Genomic DNA, 22,289 nt, shown 5'->3' with positions numbered 1-22,289 from the left:
GACAGATTTTAGTACCAACTAACAAGATTTGTTTTATCAGGATTGAGTTGTAAAACAGTCATGCAATGATTTCCCAAATGCAGTCATTCGGTGCACCAGGTGAAGATGTTGAAGCTCGAGCAGCCGAAAGATTTGTCGGTATGGTCCAAGTTAGGGGTTGCCACTTCATCTTTCTGTCCTTGTCATCTTGCTCTGTTACACCCATCACCTCCATGTCCTCTCGCCACATCCATAAACCTTCTTGGGCTTTCCTGGCAGCTCTTAACATCCTTCTCCCAGTATACCCAGCATCTCTCCTCTGCATATGTCCAAACCAACACAATCTCGCCTCTGACTTTATCTCCTAACTGTCCAACTTGAGCTGATCCTCTTGTCCACATTTCTAATCCTGTCCATCCTAATCACACGCATCTATCTCTGCCACCTCCAGCTCTGTCTCCAGCCCATACAACATAGCTGGTCCCACTGCCGTCCTGTAGACCTTCCCTTTCACTCTTGCTGATACCTGTCTGTCACAATTCACTCCTGACACTCTTCTCCACTCTGCCAGCACTGTCTTCACCTCTCTTCCACAATCCCCATTACTCTGTACTGTTCTGAAGTATGTAAACTTGTCCACCTTCGCCAACTCTACTCCACTCATCCTTGCCATTCCACTGACCTCCCTCTTTCACACACATGAATTTGGTCTTGGTGGTCCTACTGACCTTCATCTCCTCTTCTATCTCCACCTCTCCAGGGTATCCTCAACCTGCTCCCTACTCTCGCTACAGATAACCATGTCATCGGCAAACATCAGTCCATGGGGGCTCCTGTCTAATCTCATCTGTCAACCTGTCCATAACCATTGACAATAAGGGCTCAGAGCGGATCCCTGATGTAATCCCACCTCCGTCACTCCTACCACAGACCTCACCACGGTTACACTTCCCTCGTACATATCATGTACCACCCTTACGTACTTCTCTGCCACTCCCGACTTCCTCATACAATACCACAACTCCTCTGTCACCCTGTCATTTGCTTTCTCCAGGTCCACAAACATGCAATGCAACTCTTTCTGACCTTCTGTAAACTTCTCCATCAACATCCTCAGAGCAACCATCACATCTGTGGTGCTCTTTCTTGGCATGAAACCATCCTGTTGTTCACTAATCACCTCACATCTTAACTGCGCTTCCACTACTCTTTCCATTAATTTCATGCTGTGGCTCATCAGTTTTATCCCCCTGTAGTTACTGCAGTCCTGCACATTCCCCTTATTCTTAAATATTGGCACCAGTACACTTCTTCTCCACTCCTCATCATCCTCTCACTTTCCAAGATTCCATTAAACAATCTGATTAAAAACTCCACTGCCATCTCTCCTAAACATCTCCATGCTTCCACAGGTGTGTCATCTGGACCAACGGCCTTTCCATTCCTCGTCCTCTTCATCGCTGTCCTTACTTCCTCCTTGCTAATCCATTGCACTTCCTGATTATCTCCACATCATCCAACACCTCCTCTCTCTCGTTCTCTTCATCAGCATCTCATGGTACTCCTATCGGCTCAACACACTCTCCTCACTTTTTTCCATCACCCTAACCTGCTGCACATCTTTTCCAGCTCGGCCCCTCTGTAGCCCACTGGTCCTTTTCTCCCTCCTTAGTGCCCATCCTCTCATACAACTCCTCATACGCCTTCGCCACCTCTCCCTTCACCTTGCGCATTATCTCCTTGTACTCTTGTCTACTTTATGCATCTCTCTGACTATCCCACTTCTTCTTTGCCATCCTCTTCTTCTGTATTCTCTCCTTCCTCATTCCACCACCAGTTTTCCTTTTCTTTCCAGATATCATGCCAAGCATCCTTCTTGCTGTCACCCTTACTACATCTGCTGTAGTTTCCCAGCAGTCTGGTAACTCTTCACTACCACCCAGTGCTATGTCCACACTCTCTTCCTCTTCTTGATCTCCAACATCATCCTACAGACCACCATTCTATGTTGCTTAACTACACTTTCCCCTGCCACCACTTTGCAGTCTTCAATCTCCTTCAGACTGACTCTTCTGCATAGGACATCATCTACCTGTGTGCATCTTCCTCCACTCTTGTACGTCACCCTATGTTCCTGCCTTTTCTTTTGTCAAAGTCCACTTCTGACCTTCTTCATTCCCCTCCTTCACACCATACCTACCCATCATCTCCTCGTCTCCTCTGTTCCTTTCACCAACATGTCCATTGAAATCTGCTCCAATCACCACTTTCTGTCCCTTGGGTACACTGTTCATCACTTAATCCAACTCACTCCAAAAATCTTCTTTCTTACCCATCGCACACCCAACTTGTGGGGCATATGCACTAACAACATTCATCATCACACCTCAAATTTCCAGCATCATCATCCTCACTCTGTCTGACACTCTTTTCACCTTCAAATACTCTTGACATGCTGTTCCTTCAGAATAACTCCTACTCAATTTCATCCACACCATGATAGAACAATTTGAATCCAACTCTGATCCACCTGGCCTTACTCCCCTTCCATTTAGTCTCTTGCACTCACAATATATCAACCTTCCTTCTCTCCATCATACCTGCTAACTCTCTCCCCTTACCAGTCATACTGCCAACATTCAAAGTTCCTACCCTCAGTTCCACTCTTTACCGTCCACCTGCCTATGGACATTTCTCCTCCTTCTTCTTTGGCCAACAGTAGCCCAATTTCTGCCAGCACCCTTTTGGCTAACAGTACTGGTGGCAGTCGTTAATGCGGGGCTCCACCGATCTGGTATGGAAATTTGTATTGTTGTCCGTATCTGGATTTGGCAAAATTTTACACCGGATGCCCTGCCTGACATAACCCTCCCAATTTTTCCGGGCTTGAGACCAGCATGAAAAACACACTGGTTTGTGCATCTCCTGTGGCTGGGTTAGACCATACCGTCGAATAATCTCATCTAATGGGAGCATAGAGATGTTGATGAGGATTGGACCGAGAACTGACCCTTGAGGGATACCTTGTGAAGTGACAGATTTGTATTCCCCAATGAAGACATAATACTGGCATTCACTGAGGTATGATGTGAACCAAGAAAGAGCAGCACCAGAGATACCAATAGCTGAAAGTCAGAACAGTAAAATGTTATGGTTAACTGCATCAAAAGTCAAGAAGAACTCGAAGAGCGGCCATCCTGGAATCTGCGCATATAAGCAAGTCATTGGCTACCTTAAGTAAAGCAGTGTCAGTGCTATGTAGGGCTCTGAGTCCTGATTGAAAAGGCACAAGCAGGTTATGCAAATTTAAATAATCATTGCGTTGAGTAGCAACAACCTTTTCAAGTTCTTAGCCATAAATGGAAGATTAGAAATTGGGCGATTAAAATTTTAGCTGTAAGGGATGTGAGCCAGGTTTTATTAAAACAGGCGTTACAACAGCAGTTTTTCAATCACTTGGAACAACACAGGTGTGGAATCTACAGTTGATAAAGTGAGAAATGGGGGGCAGAAAGTTTGTCAGTACAAGCCTTAATCAATAAAGTAGGGGCAGGTAGATTGATTTAATTTAGATATTACTTCAGCTATATAAATGGGTGCAGTGGGGTTAAATTTAGATAAATAAACTGTAGATTTAGAAGTATAATCAGTTGACAGAGATGAGGAATGGTTAGCAGAGAAACTTTGATATATGGTCATAATATAGTCCAAAAATTGATTACAGTGCTCAACAGAGAAATAAGGTTTTTAACAGCAGGTTGACAAAGCCTGTTAACTGTATTAAACAGAGATATGGGGCGACAAGCACCAAGTACCAATATCCTGTTTGGGTGTGCCCCCCCTCCCCAATTAGTAATTTTTTTCTCATCAGTGTTCTTGCCATTTTCAGTGTGGTCTTCCCCATACCTGACCACTCTTCTTGGTATCATTTATCACACCACCTCCCATCTGACAGGTCTTATCATGGACTGATTTATTCCACCTTAAGGTGCACTTTGCTCTTTGCAGAGGACATCAGTTTGTCATAGCATAGTGCATGTGTGCCATCTTTAAATCATAACCGTGGGCTGCCTCTGAAGTTAGCAAGGAGATATCAAGAGAGAAGAAGGTTCAGCACTATGCCAGCTTTATGCTTGCCTATGTCCTATCATTCAGTTCCTTGGTTTTCTTACCAGTGCTCTGCTGATGCACAGCTCTACCTGTCGTTCCCACCAGAGGATCACATCTCATGATCTACAAGTCTGTTATATGGAAACCTGTGTGAAAGACCTCCAGCACCAGCTGTTATAAATGGACCTTCTTATGTCAGCTCCTCTGTCTATTCTCTACACCATCTCATCTCATTTCAGCTCATGAAGATGGTAACAGATGAGACTACCTGTCCTTCGGTGACTGTATTGCACAGTTCTCTAACACTTACAGATTCACTCTGTGCCATATTAACTTAATGAGATCAGACCTGACTGTGTGCAGAACAACATCTGGATCAAGCTGTGGTCTTGTCACATCTCTGCTGGTTGGAGTACAGGCCTGTGTCACCAAGCTTGTGCAGAAGATTCAAAATGGAGTGGCACTTCTGGTGTTGTGCCCTCCTCAGCCTGTTGGTGTCACACCACTTTTAAGGCACTACATTTGCTCCCTTTAGCATCAGATAAGTTTAAATCCTTCATTGCTTACACACCAGTCAATGGCTCATATGAAGAGGGTCCAAAAAACCTCTAAACACACTTGAGTAGATCTTCACAATTTATTTTATATCCATTCAAGTTTTACAAGTCCAATGAAGCACAAATGTAGCGTCAGTTTGACCCATCACAAGAGTTAGAACGCCTGTGCCCCTGTTAATGCCGCTTGTCAAGTGTGTGTGTGATGGGGGGTGTTGGTCCCCCCGGAGTTTGTTTACTTGAAGATTGGAGTTTCAGGTGAGTCGTCCACACATATTACAGAGTGAAACAGCAGACATGTGGACTGGGCTCTCAAAAGGGCTGTGGAGGATCATGACGTGGGTGGTCGCTCTTTCTTTCTTTCTTTCTTTCTTTCTTTCTTTCTTTCTTTCTTTCTTTCTTTCTTTCAACATTTTCACATGTCTGGTGTGAAAATACATCACATATTTGACAATTCAGGACCCTGTCTTCCAGTTCAGCGGGTTGGAAAATGGATGGATGGATGGATGGATGGATGACAATTCAAACACATGAGGTCGATGCTCCTGTCATCCAAGGTCTGCTTTTCTGATGTGGACACTGGGGAGGAGCCCATCAAAGAAGTTCTTTCAACTCATTTGTGAAATGTCAGATAACAAAGGGCTTGTAAAGCTGACTCATTCATCATCTACTAAGATCGATCGATCTTGAGAAAAGCACCCCTGTTCTGTTTTTGTGGTTTGGTTGCCCCCAGAGTCCATAACGCCCACCTCACATTTATTAGGTACAACTACTTGTTAACAGGAATCTCTAATCAACCCATCACATGGAAGCACATCAATGCATTTCAGACCTTGTCAAGACCACCTGCTGATGTTCACACCGAGCATCAGAATGGAGATGAAAGGTGACTGAAGTGACTTTGAACATTTCCTGGTGGTTGGTCAGAGTATTTCAGAAACTGCTGATCTGCTGGGATTTTCACGCACAACCATCTGTAGGGTTTACAGAGAATGGTCTGGAAAATGGAAAATAACCAGTGAGTGGCATTTCAATGCCTTGTTGATGTCCAAAGAGAATGGCCAGACTGGTTCAAGGTAATAGAAAAGGCAACAGGCACTCAAATAAGCACTCGTTAGATCCAAGGTGTGCAGAAGAGCAGCTCTGAACTCACAACACGTCAAACCTTGAAGCAGGTGGGCTACAGCAGGAGGAGACCACAGTGGGTGACACTCCTGACACCTTAGGCTACAATACACACACGGGGCTCACCAAAATTGGACAAGATAAGATTTGAAAAATGTCGCCTGGTCTGATGAGTCTTGATTTCTTTTGTGGGTCAACAACATGAAAGCAGGGACCCATCATAAATTTTATCAACAGTTCAGGCTGGTGTTAGTGGTGTGATGGTGTGGGGTGATATTCTCTTGGCAAACTTTGAGCCCTTTAGTACCAATGGGGCATCGTTTAAATGCCACAGCCTACCTGAGTGTTATTGCTGACCATGTCCATCCCTTTATGACCGCCACCTTCTGATGGCTCCTTCCAGCAGGATAACACGCCATGTCACAAAGCTCAGATCACCTCAGAGTGGTTTCTTGAACAATGACAAGGAGGTCACTGCACTCAAATGGCCGCCACACACCGCAGATCTCAATCCAGTAGAGCACCTTTGGGATGAGGTGGAACAGAAGATTTGCATCGTGGATGTGCAGCCGAATAATCCACAGCACTAAGGTGATGTCAATATGGAGGAGAATCCTCGAGGAATGTCTGGAGCACCTTGTTGAATCCACGACATGACGAATTACGGCAGTTCTGAATGCAAAAGGGCGTCAAAGCAGCTACTAGCAAGGTGTAACTAATAAAGTGGCCGGTGAGTGTATCGTGAAGTCACTGCACATTCAACATGTTGGTTACAGTATATGATCACAAAATATCGGATTCTTCATGTAAATACAAACAATTGAAAAATCAGTTAGTGAATTCTTTCACTGTTGAGTGATACCTGAACCTTATGGTAGAGCGTGTTTAAAAAGAAAGTTCGTTATACTTATTTCTAGCTACTTAGTGTAATAATGTTGTTCAGTAAACCCTCTGATGCCAGGCCGTATCAGAAAAATAAACTCACCTTTGAAAACGATGTGAAGATAATCGCACAAGTCCGCGGAGATTTCAATTTCTGTTCAGATGCTGCCTGACGAGAGTCTTTTCTTGAATTCACACTGCCACCTAGTGACTGTTTGGTGTATAACACACTCAAACCAAGTGGTAGAAATGACCCAAACACGGTGAGTTAAGTACCCCTCAATTTCATTATTAGATCTCGGGTCTCAAAATAAGCTCCACCAAACGGCTGCACATACCATTTAATTTTTATTTTTCATCATTTGCGCATGTCTGGTTTAATAAAATATTTATTTGAGAAATGAATTATGTGGTTCCGATGAAAAAAGCAATGAAGTCTGAGTGACGGCTGATATCATCTTCATTGTGCTTGTTTGACAACAGACCACCAGAATTTAATGTTTAATGTAACCAGTAGTGTATCTGGTGGGCGGTGGTGGTGGTGTGGTTGGGGGGAGGAGGGGGTGGGGGGGTTGTTGGTATGGAAAGGGGGGACATCTAATGTGACATCCCCAGTGACTGAGACCAACTACCGTGTGACTGGCTATGATGAAATCAAACTGGTCTGATAGTCTCTTTGATCGGAGGGACGGGGCTCATTGCGTGCAAGAGTTGAAAACCAATGAGCGTTTAGCCCAAGGTGCAACGGATTGAATGTTGCGAGGAATAAGAAACACGCGTGTTTTGAACATCATGGACATAATTGAAGTTGGTCTGTCTGATGTATCGTTTTTATGTTCTAAAATACAATGGAAAAAGGGGTCAGAGACTCGGGCTGAATGCACACCTTGAACCCGTCACACAGCGCCATCGCCGTCAGGCGGCACGCTATTGGCTGTTAGAAAAAGGGGCGAGCGCCACGGTGCTGCAAGACCGGCGTTCAGTCGGTAAACGTGAAATGGGCTGAGATATTCAGTTGTGTGATCTGACATTGTGCAACGACGAGATTAGCGACTGACATACGCCTCGACAAAGCATCGCATAATGCGACATCGGCGTAAAGTTAATTTTTAAAACACCATCTCCGTAAATGCAAAGCTGATTCTCGCGTTCCAGAAACTACCAGCAGTGCACGTTTTTCCGCTGTGAGCTGATCTCGTCTGCTCAGTCAAACCTTGTCAGGTGGACATCCGGACCTAATTCCTACACTTCTTCTTCTTCTTTCTGCTGCTCAAGTTAGGGGTTGTCACAGCGGATCATCTTTTTCCATATCTTTCTGTCCTCGTCATCGTGTTCTGTCACACTCACCACCTGCATGTCCTCTCTCACCACATCCATAAACCTGCTCTTAGGCCAGCGTTTCTCAACCTTCAAATATTTGCGACCCGAGTTTTCGTAACAGTTTTAATCGCGCCCCCCCCTAACGTTTTTTGAAAGGAGCCCATGCACTAATACCAATTTGTTCTTTTTAATTAATGATTTATCATAGATACATATTTTATTATACATACTTACCTTTTATGGACATTTATCTAACTCTACGTTTCTTTTTCTAGTATCAGAATGTAGTTTAAGTTCATTTGTTTTGGTTTCAATAGATGTATTTTTCATATTTTTTATTCTTGTTTTCTTTTTTTCACATCTTTGCGCCCCCTTTTTTGTTAGTTCGCGCCCCCCTATGGCGGCCTGCTCCACAGATTGAGAACCACTGGCTTAGGCCTTCCTCTTTTCCTCTTCCCTGGCAGCTCTATCCTTGGCATCCTTCTCCCAGTATACCCAGCATCTCTCCTCTGTTCATGTCCAAACAAACACAATCTCGCCTCTCTGACTTTGTCTCCCAACCGTCCAACTTGAGCTGACCCTGTAATGTCCTCATTTCTAATCCTGTCCATCCTCATCACACCCAATGCCAATCTTAGCATCTTTAACTCTGCCACCTCCAGATCTGTCTACTATACTATCCACCCATCCATTATCCAACGTGCTATGTCCTAACTACAGGGTCACGGGGTGTGCTGGAGCCAATCCCAGCCAGCACTGGGCGCAAGGCAGGAAACAAACCCCGTGCAGGGCGCCAGCACACCGCAGGGCACACACTAAGGACAATTTAGAATCGCCAATGCACCTAATCTGCATGTCTTTGGATTGTGGGAGGAAACCGGAGCGCCGAGAGGAAATCCATACAAACACGGGGAGAACATGCAAACTCCACGCAGGGAGGACCTCTCCTACACTAACCCTTCAATGTTGATTAATCTTGATAGTTCACACAAAGTCTATCTGATACTCCAAGTTCCCTTCTAAACATATGCCAAGAGTAAGTGCTAAACACTGAAGCTGAAAAAAAACAGTATTGTTATCAATTAATTAATTAATAAATAAAGTTCATGAAAAAGAATACGGCACATTACACAATCCCCTCCAAAGGCGCTATAAGGAAGAATTTTGTTTCCCACTTTATTTCATCGGTGAATTTCAATTAAAAAAAGAAAAAATCAGCTCACACAAATGCTTATAAGAAACATGTCGTATTTTTTGTAAAGACCCTCATCCTGACCCACCTTCTCTTAATTCAATACGAGAAATCAGTAAACATCAAGGAAGAGAAGAAGACGAGAAACGTAACAACTGCGTGTATTTCTAAAGAGAGGCTGTGTGAGAAAAGACGTTTTGGGAAAAACCTAAATAAATTAACAGAGAGATCGCCCCACAGAGGGTCACTTCTACGCGGTCTTCGATTGGACGGATCAGTCCGATGCCGTGACGTGCTGATTGCTCAATAACGCCGCACGAGCAGGTGGAGTGCCGTTGATTTCCCGCGCTCTCTTCTCGCGCCTTTTCACTAACGAGTCACGTGCGCCGCCGCCGATAATTTAAACCCGCGGGCGCGCTCCTGAGTTCATGTCGTGTTCCTGTTTAGTTCATTCACAGAATGGCGCGTTTGGGTTGCTGGTGTCTTTTTTGGTTGTGCGTGTCGGGCGCGCAGTTTGTGTTTGCGGCGTCAGGCGCTGTGACTAAGAAATGTGACGAGGACAAGGCGATGACGCTGTCATTAGAAGGCTCTCCGACCGTTTTTCTCCAGAGTGAGTGCGGGTTGTCCTCGACCACGGGGCATAGTCGGAGCCTGCGTCTTTCAATAAATGACGTCCACTTTAATTTCTTGTTTTCAGAGACGATTGGCGGACTGGTAAAGGTGACCAAAGATCTCCCAGGAATCGTCCTCCGTGTGAAGTCTGGCCGCACCACGCTAACTGTGCCCTTTTCTAACCGGTATGGTTACGTGTCTGAGCAGGTGAGTAGCGCCGACGCTTTCGCGTTGCAGTTCATAATCAAGTTGTGGTATCTTGTACTGCGGTTTGAGCCTTTCCTTTGCTTTCACTTTAGCATTCCCAATATGTCGTGGTCATTGCCGTTGGACGTCCCTCTAATTTGGAGATGTTTACATGCCATAAGCCAGGTATGCTTCTCTTCTGGTTTGGCAACCTGAGTGTCTCTCCCATCTTCTAAATGGGCTTTTTGCCCATCGCAGCTCGCCGATCTGTGAGTGTTGCTGAAAGATGTGCAGTTACAGCCAGTGAGAAGCTTCCTTGTGGAGGGTCTTCATCCATCACTCAAGCTGACTGTGAAGCCAACAACTGTTGCTATGATTCGAGCAGCAGCACCAGTCCATGCTACTATGCCAATGATGGTGAGTTGTAGGTGGGGTGTGTGAGTAAAGGTGGCTGCTACTGGATATTCATGCTTGTTTGCTTTGGCCAGTGACTGTGCAGTGCACCCTGGATGGCCAGTTTGTGGTGGTGGTGTCTGAGAATGTGACCCTTCCTCCCCTGGATCTTGGGTCCATCCAGTTGGTGGACAGCAGTTCCTCTGCTTGCAGCCCTGTGACCAGCCTGTCCAGCTTTGTCATGTACCAGTTTCCAGTCAGTGCCTGTGGCAGCACAGTTCAGGTGAGACTGTTGTGCCACTATTGGCCAACATTGTCAACTAGGGTCTTTAAAAGCCAAACCCCATCTTCCCTTTTAAACCCACATAAAATTCCTTGATGTCCTCTGGGGGGGTGGTATTTCTAATCCTGAGAATAGAGGATGTCAGGTGTGTGGGCCTGAACCCCCCACCCCCATTTTGAATTCGGCAAGGATTTTAACGTCCTCTGTATTTCAGCTGGTTGGTGGCAATGTGACTTACCAGAACACCATGTCTGCTGCCATCACTGTGAGCAGTGGTCCACAGGGCTCCATCACCAGGGATAGTGTCTACAAGTAAGGCTTCTGAACCTGCTTCCTCTAACCCTAAATGTGCTCTACCTGCTATGATGTGGTTTCTCTTCTCAGGTTGTTCTTCCAGTGCACCTACTCTGGAAGCCAGGATGTGCAAGTGGAGGCTGAGGTGTATACTGTGGCACCACCTCTTCCAGTAGTAGAGCAAGGGCCATTTGACCTGGAATTGGTCATTGCAACAGGTATGGTAGGGGGTGGGGTCCCTGTGGGCTTTGACTTTTCAAAAGGCATCAGTTGTCATGAAAGTATGGACTTCACACTGAAGAGCATTTCAGGTTGTCCTGTAAGTGTCCCCTCCTTTCCATGGTCAGATTCCTCCTATGGGTCCTACTATGTGGATGCTGACTACCCAGTGACCAAAACTCTGAGGGATCCTGTGGCTGTGGAAGTGCACATCGTGAACAGGACTGACCCTAACCTTGTTCTGACTCTTGGGGACTGCTGGGTCACCCCAGGACCTTCTGCTTCCAGCCAGCCCCAGTGGAGCCTTCTGGTGAATGGGTAGGTTCCCCACTTTGTGAGGACAAGGAGGGGTTGGCTGGTCAGTGCTAACTGGAGGGTCTGCTTTTCCCAGGTGCCCATACACGGGGGACAATTATTTGACCAGCTTGGTGACTGTGGACAGCTCATCTGGAGTGGCCTACCCAAGTCATTACAAGAGATTTGTGTTTGAGATGTTTGCTTTTGTAGATCCTGTTGCACAGCAAGCCTTGGCTGAAAAGGTGTGTTTCCTTGCCAAATATTTAATTCTGTGCCTTTTTGAACCTCTTGTGGTCACACATGAAAGTCTTAGACTTCAGTTGTGTTGTAGTATCCGTAGTCCTGACAGGGTCTTTTTTTTTTCTCTGTAGATCTTCATCTACTGCGTTGCTGCTGCCTGCTATCCCTCTGCCACAGACCCCTGCACTCAGAGCTGCCCTGCCAGAAGTGAGTAGCCTGTGGTTTGGCTTTGCTATGGTGGCTAATGGGACAGTCCATCCTGGTACTGTGATTTGTAAAATGTGCACTGAGTGAGGTGTTTTAAACCTGGCTTCCTAAAGTGGTTTGGGGCCATTAGACAATGTCATAATGACGGCCTATGGACTTGTGATCTAAACTCTACCCCTCCGCTTTCAGGATCTGGCAGAGCTGCTGACCAGTTGGCACGAATTGCTTCGGCCAGGAAGAATGTGCTCCTTCACAGTGGTCCTGTGATTATGGAGGCTGACAAGCAAACCTCTAGACTGGAGCAGGAAGGTAACCATCTTGATCCTACTGGAGTAGACCAGAGTTCTTCTTGAGGTCTTTATCCTTCACTGTATGGCTTGGAGAGTAAATGTCCTTTGTCTTCCTCCTACAGCCCCTTTTCCTACTGGATACCTGGTGCTGGGAGCTGCAGTTGCCATGTTGATGGTTGTGCTGGTGGTGTCTGTAGTTGCTGTGAGGAGGTTGAACAGGCTTAAAGTGAATATTAAATCTTAATAAAAGCTCTTAATGAAATATTTGCAGTTTGACTTTGTTCAATGAAAAATGAACAACCTTACATGGATATGGTGTTGTCTAAGCAGGAGCTAGGTTCTTTGGCCTCTAAGAAATGGGTTATTCATGGTGTCCTACACAGCAACCCACTCCATCTTTTTGAGATGTTGGCACAACCCATTTTAACTGGCCTGGTGCTAAAATCCTTTACTGTGGGTTTGAGTAGGCACCTTTTTTCCTCCAAGCTGCAGGATAAGTGGCTGCTACAGGCTCATCTTTGCAAGATGAAATGAGTTATAAATATTGATTGGGGTAGAAGCACAAACCCCCTAATCTACACTTTGACCCAACTCCTGTATCCGATTCCATGACAGTTCCATTTCTGTAGTTCTCGCTCATCCTCACTTAGAGGACATGATATTTGCTGTCATGTTTGGCTTTTTCAGCCCAAACTCAGTCAGTTTGGTTCTACCACCTGCTGCTCTTAATGCTGCATGTTTATTATAACTCACTGGGGTAACTGGTTTTGTTTTAATCCAATAAAATATCCTGGTCTGGAGGGGGGCACACCTAAACAAGTAACTCTCATCCGTGTTCTTGCCAACCCCCCACCGGGGATGCACAAACATGTTTCTTGGCGCAGGTCCCAAGCCTGGATAACTGGGAAGGGTTACGTCAGGAAAGACATCTGGTGTAAAATTTTGCCAACTCAATATGCGGACAATACAAATTACCATACCGGATTGGTCAAGCCCCAGGTTTACGATGACCGCCACCAGTACTGTTGGTCAACGAGGTGCTGGCGGAAATTTGGCTACTGTTGGCAGAAGAAGAAAATGGAGGACACATGTCAGGAGAAAGGTAAAGAGTGGAACTGAGGGTAGGAACCTTGAATGTTGGCAGTATGACTGGTAAGGAGGGAGAGTTTGCAGAGATGGAGCGGAAGGATGATATATTGGGAGTACAAGAGACTAAATGGAAGGGGAGTAAGGCCTGGTGGATTCAAATTGTTCTGTCATGGTGTGGCTGTGAGGAGAAATGGAGAAGTTGTTCTGAAGGAGAAGCGTGAAGAGTGTCCGACAGAGTGATGATTATGAAGCTGGAATTTGGAGGTGTGATGATGAAAGTTGGGTGTGCAATGGGGGTGAGAGATTTTTGGAGTGAGTTGAAGTGATGAACAGTGTACCCAAGGGACAGAAAGTGGTGATTGGAGCAGATTTCGATGGACATGTTGGTAAAGGGAACAGAGGAGGTGATGGGTAGGTATGGTGTCAAGGAGAGGAATGAAGGTCAGAGGAAAGTGGATTTTGCCAAAACGATGGACATGGCTGTGGTTAATACATATTCTAAGAGGAACATAGGGTGATGTACAAGAGTGGAGGAAGATGCACACAGGTAGATGACGTCTTATGCAGATGAGTTGATCTGAAGGAGATTGAATACTGCAAAGTGGTGGCAGAAGAAAGTTTATTTAAATAGCATAGGATGGTCGTCTGTAGGATGATGTCAGAGATCAAGAAGAGGGAGAGTGTGAGGGCAGAGCCAAGGATCAAATGGTGGAAGGTGAAAAAGGATGACTGCAAGGTGGAGTTTAGGGAGGAGGTGAGACCGGCAGTGGGTGGCAGTGAAGTCACCAGACAGCAGATGTAAGGATGACATCAGAAAAGACGGAGGAAAAGGAAACCTGGTGGTGGAATGAGGAAATACAGGAGTATTTACAGAGGAAGAGGATGGCAAAGAAGTGGGATAGTCGGAGAGATGCAGAAAGTAGACAAGAGTACAAGGAGATAAGGCACAAGGTGAAGAGAGGTGGCGAAGGAATAAGAAAAGTTGTATGTGAGGTTGGACACTAAGGAGAGAGAATAGGACTGATCGGTGGGCTACACAGAGGGGCCGAACTGGGAAAGATGTGCAGCAGGTTAGTGATAAAGAATAAAAATGGAAACGAGCGAGGAGGGTATGTTAAGGTGGAAAGAGTACTTTGAGAGGCTGATGAATGAAGAGAATGAGAGAGAGGAGGTTGGATGATGTGGAGATAGTGAATCAGGAAGTGCAACGGATTAGCAAAGGACAGCGATGAAGAATGGAAAGGCCGTTGTTCCAGATGACGTACCTATGGAAGCATGGAGGTGTTTAGGAGAGATGGCAGTGGAGTTTTTAACCAGATTGTTTAATGGAATCTTGGAAAGTTAGAGGATGCCTGAGGAGTGGAGAAGTGTACTGGTGCAGATATTTAAGAATAAGGGGGATGTGCGGGACTATAGTAACTACAGGGGGATAAAACTGATGAGCCACAGCATGAAGTTATGGGATTGAGTAGTGGAAGCTCAGTTAAGTGAGGTGATGATTAGTGAGCAGCAGGATGGTTTCATGCTATGAAAGCGCACCACAGATGAAATGTTTGCTCTGAAGTAGAGAGAAGGCCAGAAGGAGTTGCATTGCGTCTTTGTGGACCTGGAGAAACATATGACAGGGTGACTGAGAGGAGCTGTGGTATTGTATGAGGAAGTCAGGAGTGGCAGAGAAGTACGTAAGAGTTGTACAGGATATGTAAGAGGGGAGTGTGACTGTGGTGAGGTCTGCGGTAGGAGTGACGGAGGTGGGATGACATCAGGGATCGGCTCTGAGCCCTTTCTAATTTGAAATGGTGGACAGGTTGACAGACGAGATTAGACGGGAGTCCCCGTGGACTGTGATGTTTGCTGATGACATTGTGATCTGTAGTGAAAGTAGGGATCAGGTTGAGGAGACCCTGTAGAGGTGGAGATATGAGAGGAGAGGAATGAAGGTCAGTAGGAAGAAGACAGAATACATGTGTGTGAATGAGAGGGAGGTCAGTGGAATGGTGAGGATGAGGGAGTAGAGTTGGTGGAGGAGTTTAAGTACTTGGGATCAACAGTACAGAGTAATGGGGATTGTGGAAGAGAAGTGAAGAAGAGAGTGCAGGCAGGGTGGAGTGGGTGGAGAAGAGTATCAGGAGTGATTTGTGACAGACTGATATCAGCAAGAGTGAAATTGAGACCAGCTACTGTATGTTATATGGGCTGGAGACGGTGGTACAGGGGACAGAGGTGGAGGTGGCAGAGTTAAAGATGCTAAGATTTGTATTGAGCGTGATGAGGATGGACAGGATTAGAAATGAGGACCTTAGAGGGTCAGCTCAAGTGGGACAGTTGGGAGACAAAGTCAGAGAGGCGAGAATGCATTGGTTTGGACATGTGCAGAGGAGAGATGCTGGGTATATTGGGAGAAGGATGCTAAGAATAGAGCTGCCAGGGAAGAGGAAAAGATGAAGGCCTAAACAAAGGTTTATGGATGTGGTGAGAGAGGACATGCAGGTGATGAGTGTAACAGAACAAGATGATCCACTGTGGCAACCACTAACAGGAGCAGCCGAAAGAAGTGTTCTTGCCATTTTCAGAGAGGTCTTCCCCCAAGCTTGACTATTCTTGTTACCATTTATCATACATCCTCCCCTCTGCCACATATTGTCATGGACTGATTTATTCCACGTTATGGTGTACGTTCCTAATGCAGAGGACATCAATTTTTCATAGCATAGTAGATGTGTGCTACTGTGAAATCAACCATAACAGGGGACCTCTTTTGAAGTTAGGCAAGCATAGTGTTACCTCAGCGCTGAGCCCTCTTCTCTCTCTATCTCCTCGCTATGTCCTATCCTTCAGTTCCTTGGTTTTCTTTCCAGTCCTCTGCTAATATGCAGCTCTACCTGTCGTTCCCACCAGAGCAGCAGTTCTCAATCTGTGGGGGGCACGAAGTAACAAAAGGGGGCGTGAATGTTGCCATATGTGGCGTAATTTCGCTATTCGTAGGAAAATTTTAAACTTGTAGCTGTGTATCGGCAGCAAAAAATATAGGAATAAATTTTATCAGGGTTTCAAAAAAACGTTAGGGGGGTGCAATTAAAACTTATGAAAACTCGCTGGCATTGATGTGTGCTATTGTGAAATCAACCATAACTGGACCTTCCTTAAAGTTAGGCAAGCATAGTGTTGTCTCAGTGTGGTGCCCTCTTCTCTCTCGACACCTCCTCATTATGTCCCATCATTCAGTTCCTTGGTTTTCTCACCAGTTGCTCTGCTGATGCACAGCTCTACCTGTCATTTCCACCAGAGGATCACATCTCATGAACTACAAGGCTGTTATATGGAAACCTGTGTGAAAGACTTCCAGCACCACCTGTTACAAATTGACCACCTTCTCTCAGCTCCTCAGTCTATTCAACACACCATCTCATTTCAGCTTGGCTCATTGTCACCAACACCTGCCAAGTCACTAAGATGATGACAGATGAGACTACCTGTCCTTCACTTACTGTGTTACAAAGGTCTCTCAGACTTCCAGATTCACTCTTTGCCATATTAACTCCATGAGATCAGACCTGACCATGTGCAGCACAACATCTGGATCAAGCGGTGGTCTCGTCACATCTCTGCTGGTGGGAGTGCTGGCCTGTGTCACCAAGCTTGTGCAGAAGATTCAAAATGGAATGGCACAACTGCTTTTGTTGCCTCCTCAGTGGATTGATGTCACATCACTTTTAAGGAACTACATTTGCTCCCTTGAGGATCAGATAAGTTTAAATCCTTCACCGCCTACACACCAGGCAATGGCTCATATGAAGAGGGTCCAGAAAATCTCTATACACACTTGGGTGGATCTTAATGAACATTTTATTTGTAATCTTTCGAAGTTTTACAATTCCAATGAAGCACAAATGTACCATCACAAGAGTTAGAACTGCCCTGCCCCTGTTAATGCCGCTTGTCAAGTGTGTGTGTGGTGGGGTTGTAGGTCCCCCCTTCAGTTTTACTTAGTTTAAGAGCGGAGTTTCTGGTGAGTCGTCCATCATAGTGGTAGGGCTGCTGCTTTGCAGTAAGGAGACTGTGGAAGATTGTGGGTTGGCTTCCCGGTTCCTCCCTGTGTGGATAGCGCTTTGAGTACTGAGAAAAGCGCTATATAAATGTAATGAATTATTATTATTACAGAGTGAGATAGCAGACACATGGAGTGGGCTGTGGAGGGTCATGAAGTGGAGTGGTGGAGGATTCTATCAAAGATCAGGGGTTGGACACCACACACCAGGACCTGAAGTTGCTTTCTTTAACATTTGCACATGTCTGGTGTGAAAATATATCACATACTTGACAACTGAAACACATGAGGTCGATGCTCCTGCGGAGGAGCCCATCAGAGAAGTTCTTTAAACTCATTTGTGAAATGTCAGAAAACAAAGAGCTTGTAAAGTTGACTTGTTCTTTATCTACTAAGATCGATCGATATTGAGAAACGCACCCCTGTTCTGCTCTACAGTTCGGCTGCCCCAGAGTCCATAACACCCGCCTCACATTAGATGACTTTGTCAGTGCTGTTCAGCCTTCACCTTCATTTAAATATTCAGAACCAAAAGAAGGCTTATGCTGGCTCAGAAGTGCAATGTGCAAAAACAAATTAAATCAAGCAATAACAAATCAGAAGACACAAACACAAATCAGAAAGTGGAAAAACAAAAGAGAACACAAAAAACGAATTAGAAAAAAAATGTAAAATCAAATTGAAAACATAAAAACAAATTAGTAAAATGATGCAAAAAAATTTGGAAACACAAAAACAAATGTAATGTGGGTCCGTGGTCCGTGTACTTTTTGGTATTTGAAATTTCATTTTAGAAGCAAAAACGGAAAAAACGAAAATGAAAGGAATTTTCAGATTTTGATTTTTGATCAAAGAATGAAATGAGGGAAAATAAGATATTTTTTAATTCTGTAGTAACAAATAGCAGTCATAAACTTAAAATTACACATACTTTTCTCGATTTATTTGAGAATCAAATAATGAAAGTGTTATAGCTCAGAGGTCTGTGTACTTTTTGGTATTTGAATTTTCATTTAAGAAGCAAAAACAAAAAAAACGAAAATGAAATGAATTTTCAGATTTTGATTTTTGATTAAAGGACAAAATGAGGGAAAATAAGGTATTTTTTTAATTCTGTGGTAACAAATAGCAGTCATAAACTTAAAATTACACATACTTTTCTGGATTTATTTGTGATTCAGATAATGAAAGTATTATAGCTCAAAAACAACAAAACAGACGCATTTTCGTTGTCTGAAACTGGAGGTACTTCTTCTTCTTCTGTGTGATTTCTGACGACACGTGCGAACAGCCCTCCTCACAACACATCGATCGACGGCCTTGAAGTTACACTGCATGGCATCAGCAGAGGATGGACCATTACGTTGTTTTTCGGGAACAGTAAAAGAGTGACACTCCGGGACGAGGACATGACTGCAGAAAAACGGAGTCGCATCTTTCAGGTAAAAATACAAGTTTTGCAAACTTTGCTTCATTGATGTAGTTCTTTTATGAAGGTTATTGTTGTTACTTACTGTGAAACAGCTAACATTTGGTGATTTAATTTACTAACACTAAGTCTGGCAATTTTTATAGTGCTAGCATTTTGAATGGTTGCTCATTGACTTTTACCGGCTACTATAGCGAGTAATCGTTTCGAGTATTAACAGTGCGCACAAGTGTAACACGTTAGGAGAGCAACGTGATTTACAGAAAGTTTTCTTAACATGTGTTACACTTGTCAATGAGCAACCATTCACACATTTACACACATTCAGAAAGCTAGCTCTATAAAAAATTGCCAGACTTAGTGTTAGTAAATGAAATCAGCAAATGTTAGCTGTTTCACAAAGTAACAACAATAACGTTCATAAAAGAACTACATCAATGAAGCAAAGTTTGCAAAACTTGTATTTTTACCTGAAAGATGCGACTCCATTTTTCTGCAGTCATGTCCTTGTCCCAGTGTGTCACTCTTTTACTGTTCCAAAAAACAACGTAATGGTCCATCCTCTGCTGATGCCAGTGTAACTTCAAGGCCGTCGATCGATGTGTTGTGAGGAGGGCTGTTCGCACGTGTCGTCAGAAATCACACAGTAGAAGAAGAAGTACCTCCAGTTTCAGACAACGAAAATGCGTCTGTTTTGTTGTTTTTGAGCTATAATACTTTCATTATCCATCCATCCATCCATCCATTTTCCAACCCGCTGAATCCAAACACAGGGTCACGGGGGTCTGCTGGAGCCAATCCCAGCCAACACAGGGCACAAGGCAGGAAACAATCCTGGGCAGGGTGCCAACCCACCGCAGGACACACACAAACACACCCACACACCAAGCACACACTAGGGCCAATTTAGAAACGCCAATCCACCTAACCTGCATGTCTTTGGACTGTGGGAGGAAACCGGAGCGCCCGCAGACACGGGGAGAACATGCAAACTCCACGCAGGGAGGACCCAGGAATCGAACCCAGGTCCCCAGATCTCCCAACTGCGAGGCAGCAGCGCTACCCACTGCGCCACCGTGCCGCCCGTACTTTCATTATCTGAATCACAAATAAATCCAGAAAAGTATGTGTAATTTTAAGTTTATGACTGCTATTTGTTACCACAGAATTAAAAAATACCTTATTTTCCCTCATTTTATTATTTAATCAAAAATCAAAACTTGAAAATTCCTTTCTTTTTCAATTTTTTGTTTTTGCTTCTAAAATGAAATTTCAAATACCAAAAAGTACACGGACCCTCAGAAACAACAAAACAGACGCATTTTCGTTGTGTGAAACCGGAGGTCTTCTTCTGCGCGATTTTTGATTACACGTGCGAACAGCCCTCCTCCTCACAACACATCGACCGACGGCCTTGAAGGTACACTGCATGGCATCAGCAGAGGATGGATCATTAGATAGATAGATAGATAGATAGATAGATAGATAGATAGATAGATAGATAGATAGATAGATAGATAGATAGATAGATAGATAGATACTTTATTAATCTCAAGGGGAAATTCACATACTCCAGCAGCACCTTACTGATACAAAAAAACAATATTAAATTAAAGATTGATAATAATGCAGGTAAAAATAGACAATAACTTTATATAATGTTAACGTTTACCCCCCCGGGTGGAATTGAAAAGTCGCATATTTTGGGGGAGGAACGATCTCCTCAATCTGTCAGTGGAGCAGGACGGTGACAGCAGTCTGTCGCTGAAGCTGCTCTTCTGTCTGGAGATGATACTATTTAGTGGATGCAGTGGATTCTCCATAATTGACAGGAGCCTGCTGAGCGCCCGTTGCTCTGCCACAGATGTCAAACTGCCCAGCTCCATGCCAACAATAGAGCTTGCCGTCCTCACCAGTTTGTCCAGGCGTGAGGCGTCTTTCTTCTTAATGCTGCCTCCCCAGCAGACCACCGCGTAGAAGAGGGCGCTCGCCACAACCGTCTCACATTACGTTGTTTTTTCGGAACAGTAAAAGAGTGACACTCCGGGACGAGGACATAACTGCAGAAAAATGAGTCGCATCTTTCAGGTAAAAATACAAGCTTTGCAAACTTTGCTTCATTGATGTGGCAGTTCTTTTATGAATGTTATTGTTATTACTTACTGTGAAACTGATAAAATTTGGTGATTTCATTTACTAGCACTAAGTCTGGCAATTTTTATAGTGCTAGCATTTTGAATGTTTGCTCGTGGACTTTTACCGGCTACTATACAGTAAACATTTCGAGTATTAACAGTGCGCACAAATGTAACGCATGTTAGGAGAGCAACGTAATTTACAGAAAGTTTTCTTAACATGTGTTATACTTGTCAATGAGAATCCATTCACACATTTACACACATTCAAAATGCTAGCACTATAAAAATTGCCAAATTTAGTGTTAGTAAATGAAATCACCAAATGTTAGCTGTTTCACAATAAGTAACAACATTAACGTTCATAAAAGAACTGCCACATCAATGAAGCCAAGTTTGCAAAGCTTGTATTTTTACCTGAAAGATGCGACACATTTTTCTGCAGTTATGTCCTCGTCCCGGAGTGTCATTCTTTTACTGTTCCGAAAAACAACGTAATGGTCCATCCTCTGCTGATGCCATGCAGTGTAACTCAAGGCCGTCAGTCGATGTGTTGTGAGGAGGAGGGCTGTTCGTACGTGTCGTCAAAAATCGCGCAGAAGAAGAAGTACCTCCGGTTTCAGACAACGAAAATGCGTCAATTTTAGTTTTTTTGAGCTATAACACATTCATTATTTGAATTGCAAATAAATTGAGAAAAGTTGTGTAATTTTAAGTTTATGACTGCTATTTGTTACCACAGAATTAAAAAAATACCTTATTTTCCCTCATTTTATTCTTTGATCAAAAATCAAAATCTGAACATTCCTTTCATTTTCGTTTTTCCATTTTTGCTTCTAAAATGCAATTTCAAATACCAAAAAGTACACGGACCAGATGTGCATAACAAATGAGAAAATGCACATAAACAATTCAGAAACTGTAAATACAAATTTGAAATGCAATAACAAACTGAAAACGTAAAAACTAATTACAAAACACAAAAGCAAATTTGAAACGCAGAAACAAATGTGAAAACCCAAAAACAAATTTAATACTCCAAAATTAGAAAAAGCAAAAACAAATTGAATATGCAAAATTAAATGAGAAAATGCAAAAACAAATTTAATAAAAAAAAAAATATCAGAAAACACAAAAACAAACTTAATGTGCAAAAACAAATCAGAAACAACAAATTGAAATTGAAGAGCAGACAAATAAAACGACGACTGGGCAAACAAACGGAGAAGCGATAAAAGATAAAGAGCGGCGCAAAACCCAAATGGCTGCGGATAAACCAGTGAAAGCTAAGCGTACGTCACAGTCCAGTCCCAGCTTTACAGCGAGTTTTGTCTTGGAGGAGAGAAGGCTGAAAGGTAAAGGAGATCTCTCATCTTCTTCAGGTATTTTCTTGAGCATTGAAGAT

The 22,289-nt window shown here is 43.9% G+C and overlaps 1 protein-coding gene across 1 annotated transcript in view; it reads left to right on the top strand.

Moving 5' to 3' along the window:
- Positions 1–22,289, top strand: part of LOC114641561 (zona pellucida sperm-binding protein 4-like) — a 48,728-nt gene that overhangs the window by 3,786 nt on the left and 22,653 nt on the right. The window contains exons 5-12 of the mRNA XM_051927468.1: positions 10,408–10,636; positions 10,851–10,948; positions 11,021–11,148; positions 11,278–11,467; positions 11,541–11,688; positions 11,818–11,893; positions 12,083–12,202; positions 12,306–12,393. Coding sequence (XP_051783428.1) covers positions 10,408–10,636; positions 10,851–10,948; positions 11,021–11,148; positions 11,278–11,467; positions 11,541–11,688; positions 11,818–11,893; positions 12,083–12,202; positions 12,306–12,393 — 1,077 coding nt within the window. The remainder of the gene's footprint in view (positions 1–10,407; positions 10,637–10,850; positions 10,949–11,020; positions 11,149–11,277; positions 11,468–11,540; positions 11,689–11,817; positions 11,894–12,082; positions 12,203–12,305; positions 12,394–22,289) is intronic.

Source organism: Erpetoichthys calabaricus, chromosome 5, assembly GCF_900747795.2.
Source record: "Erpetoichthys calabaricus chromosome 5, fErpCal1.3, whole genome shotgun sequence".
NCBI classification, from domain to species: Eukaryota; Metazoa; Chordata; class Cladistia; order Polypteriformes; family Polypteridae; genus Erpetoichthys; species Erpetoichthys calabaricus.
The sequence above is the reverse complement of the archived record's forward strand: the minus strand, read 5'-3'. Positions and strand labels throughout refer to the sequence as shown.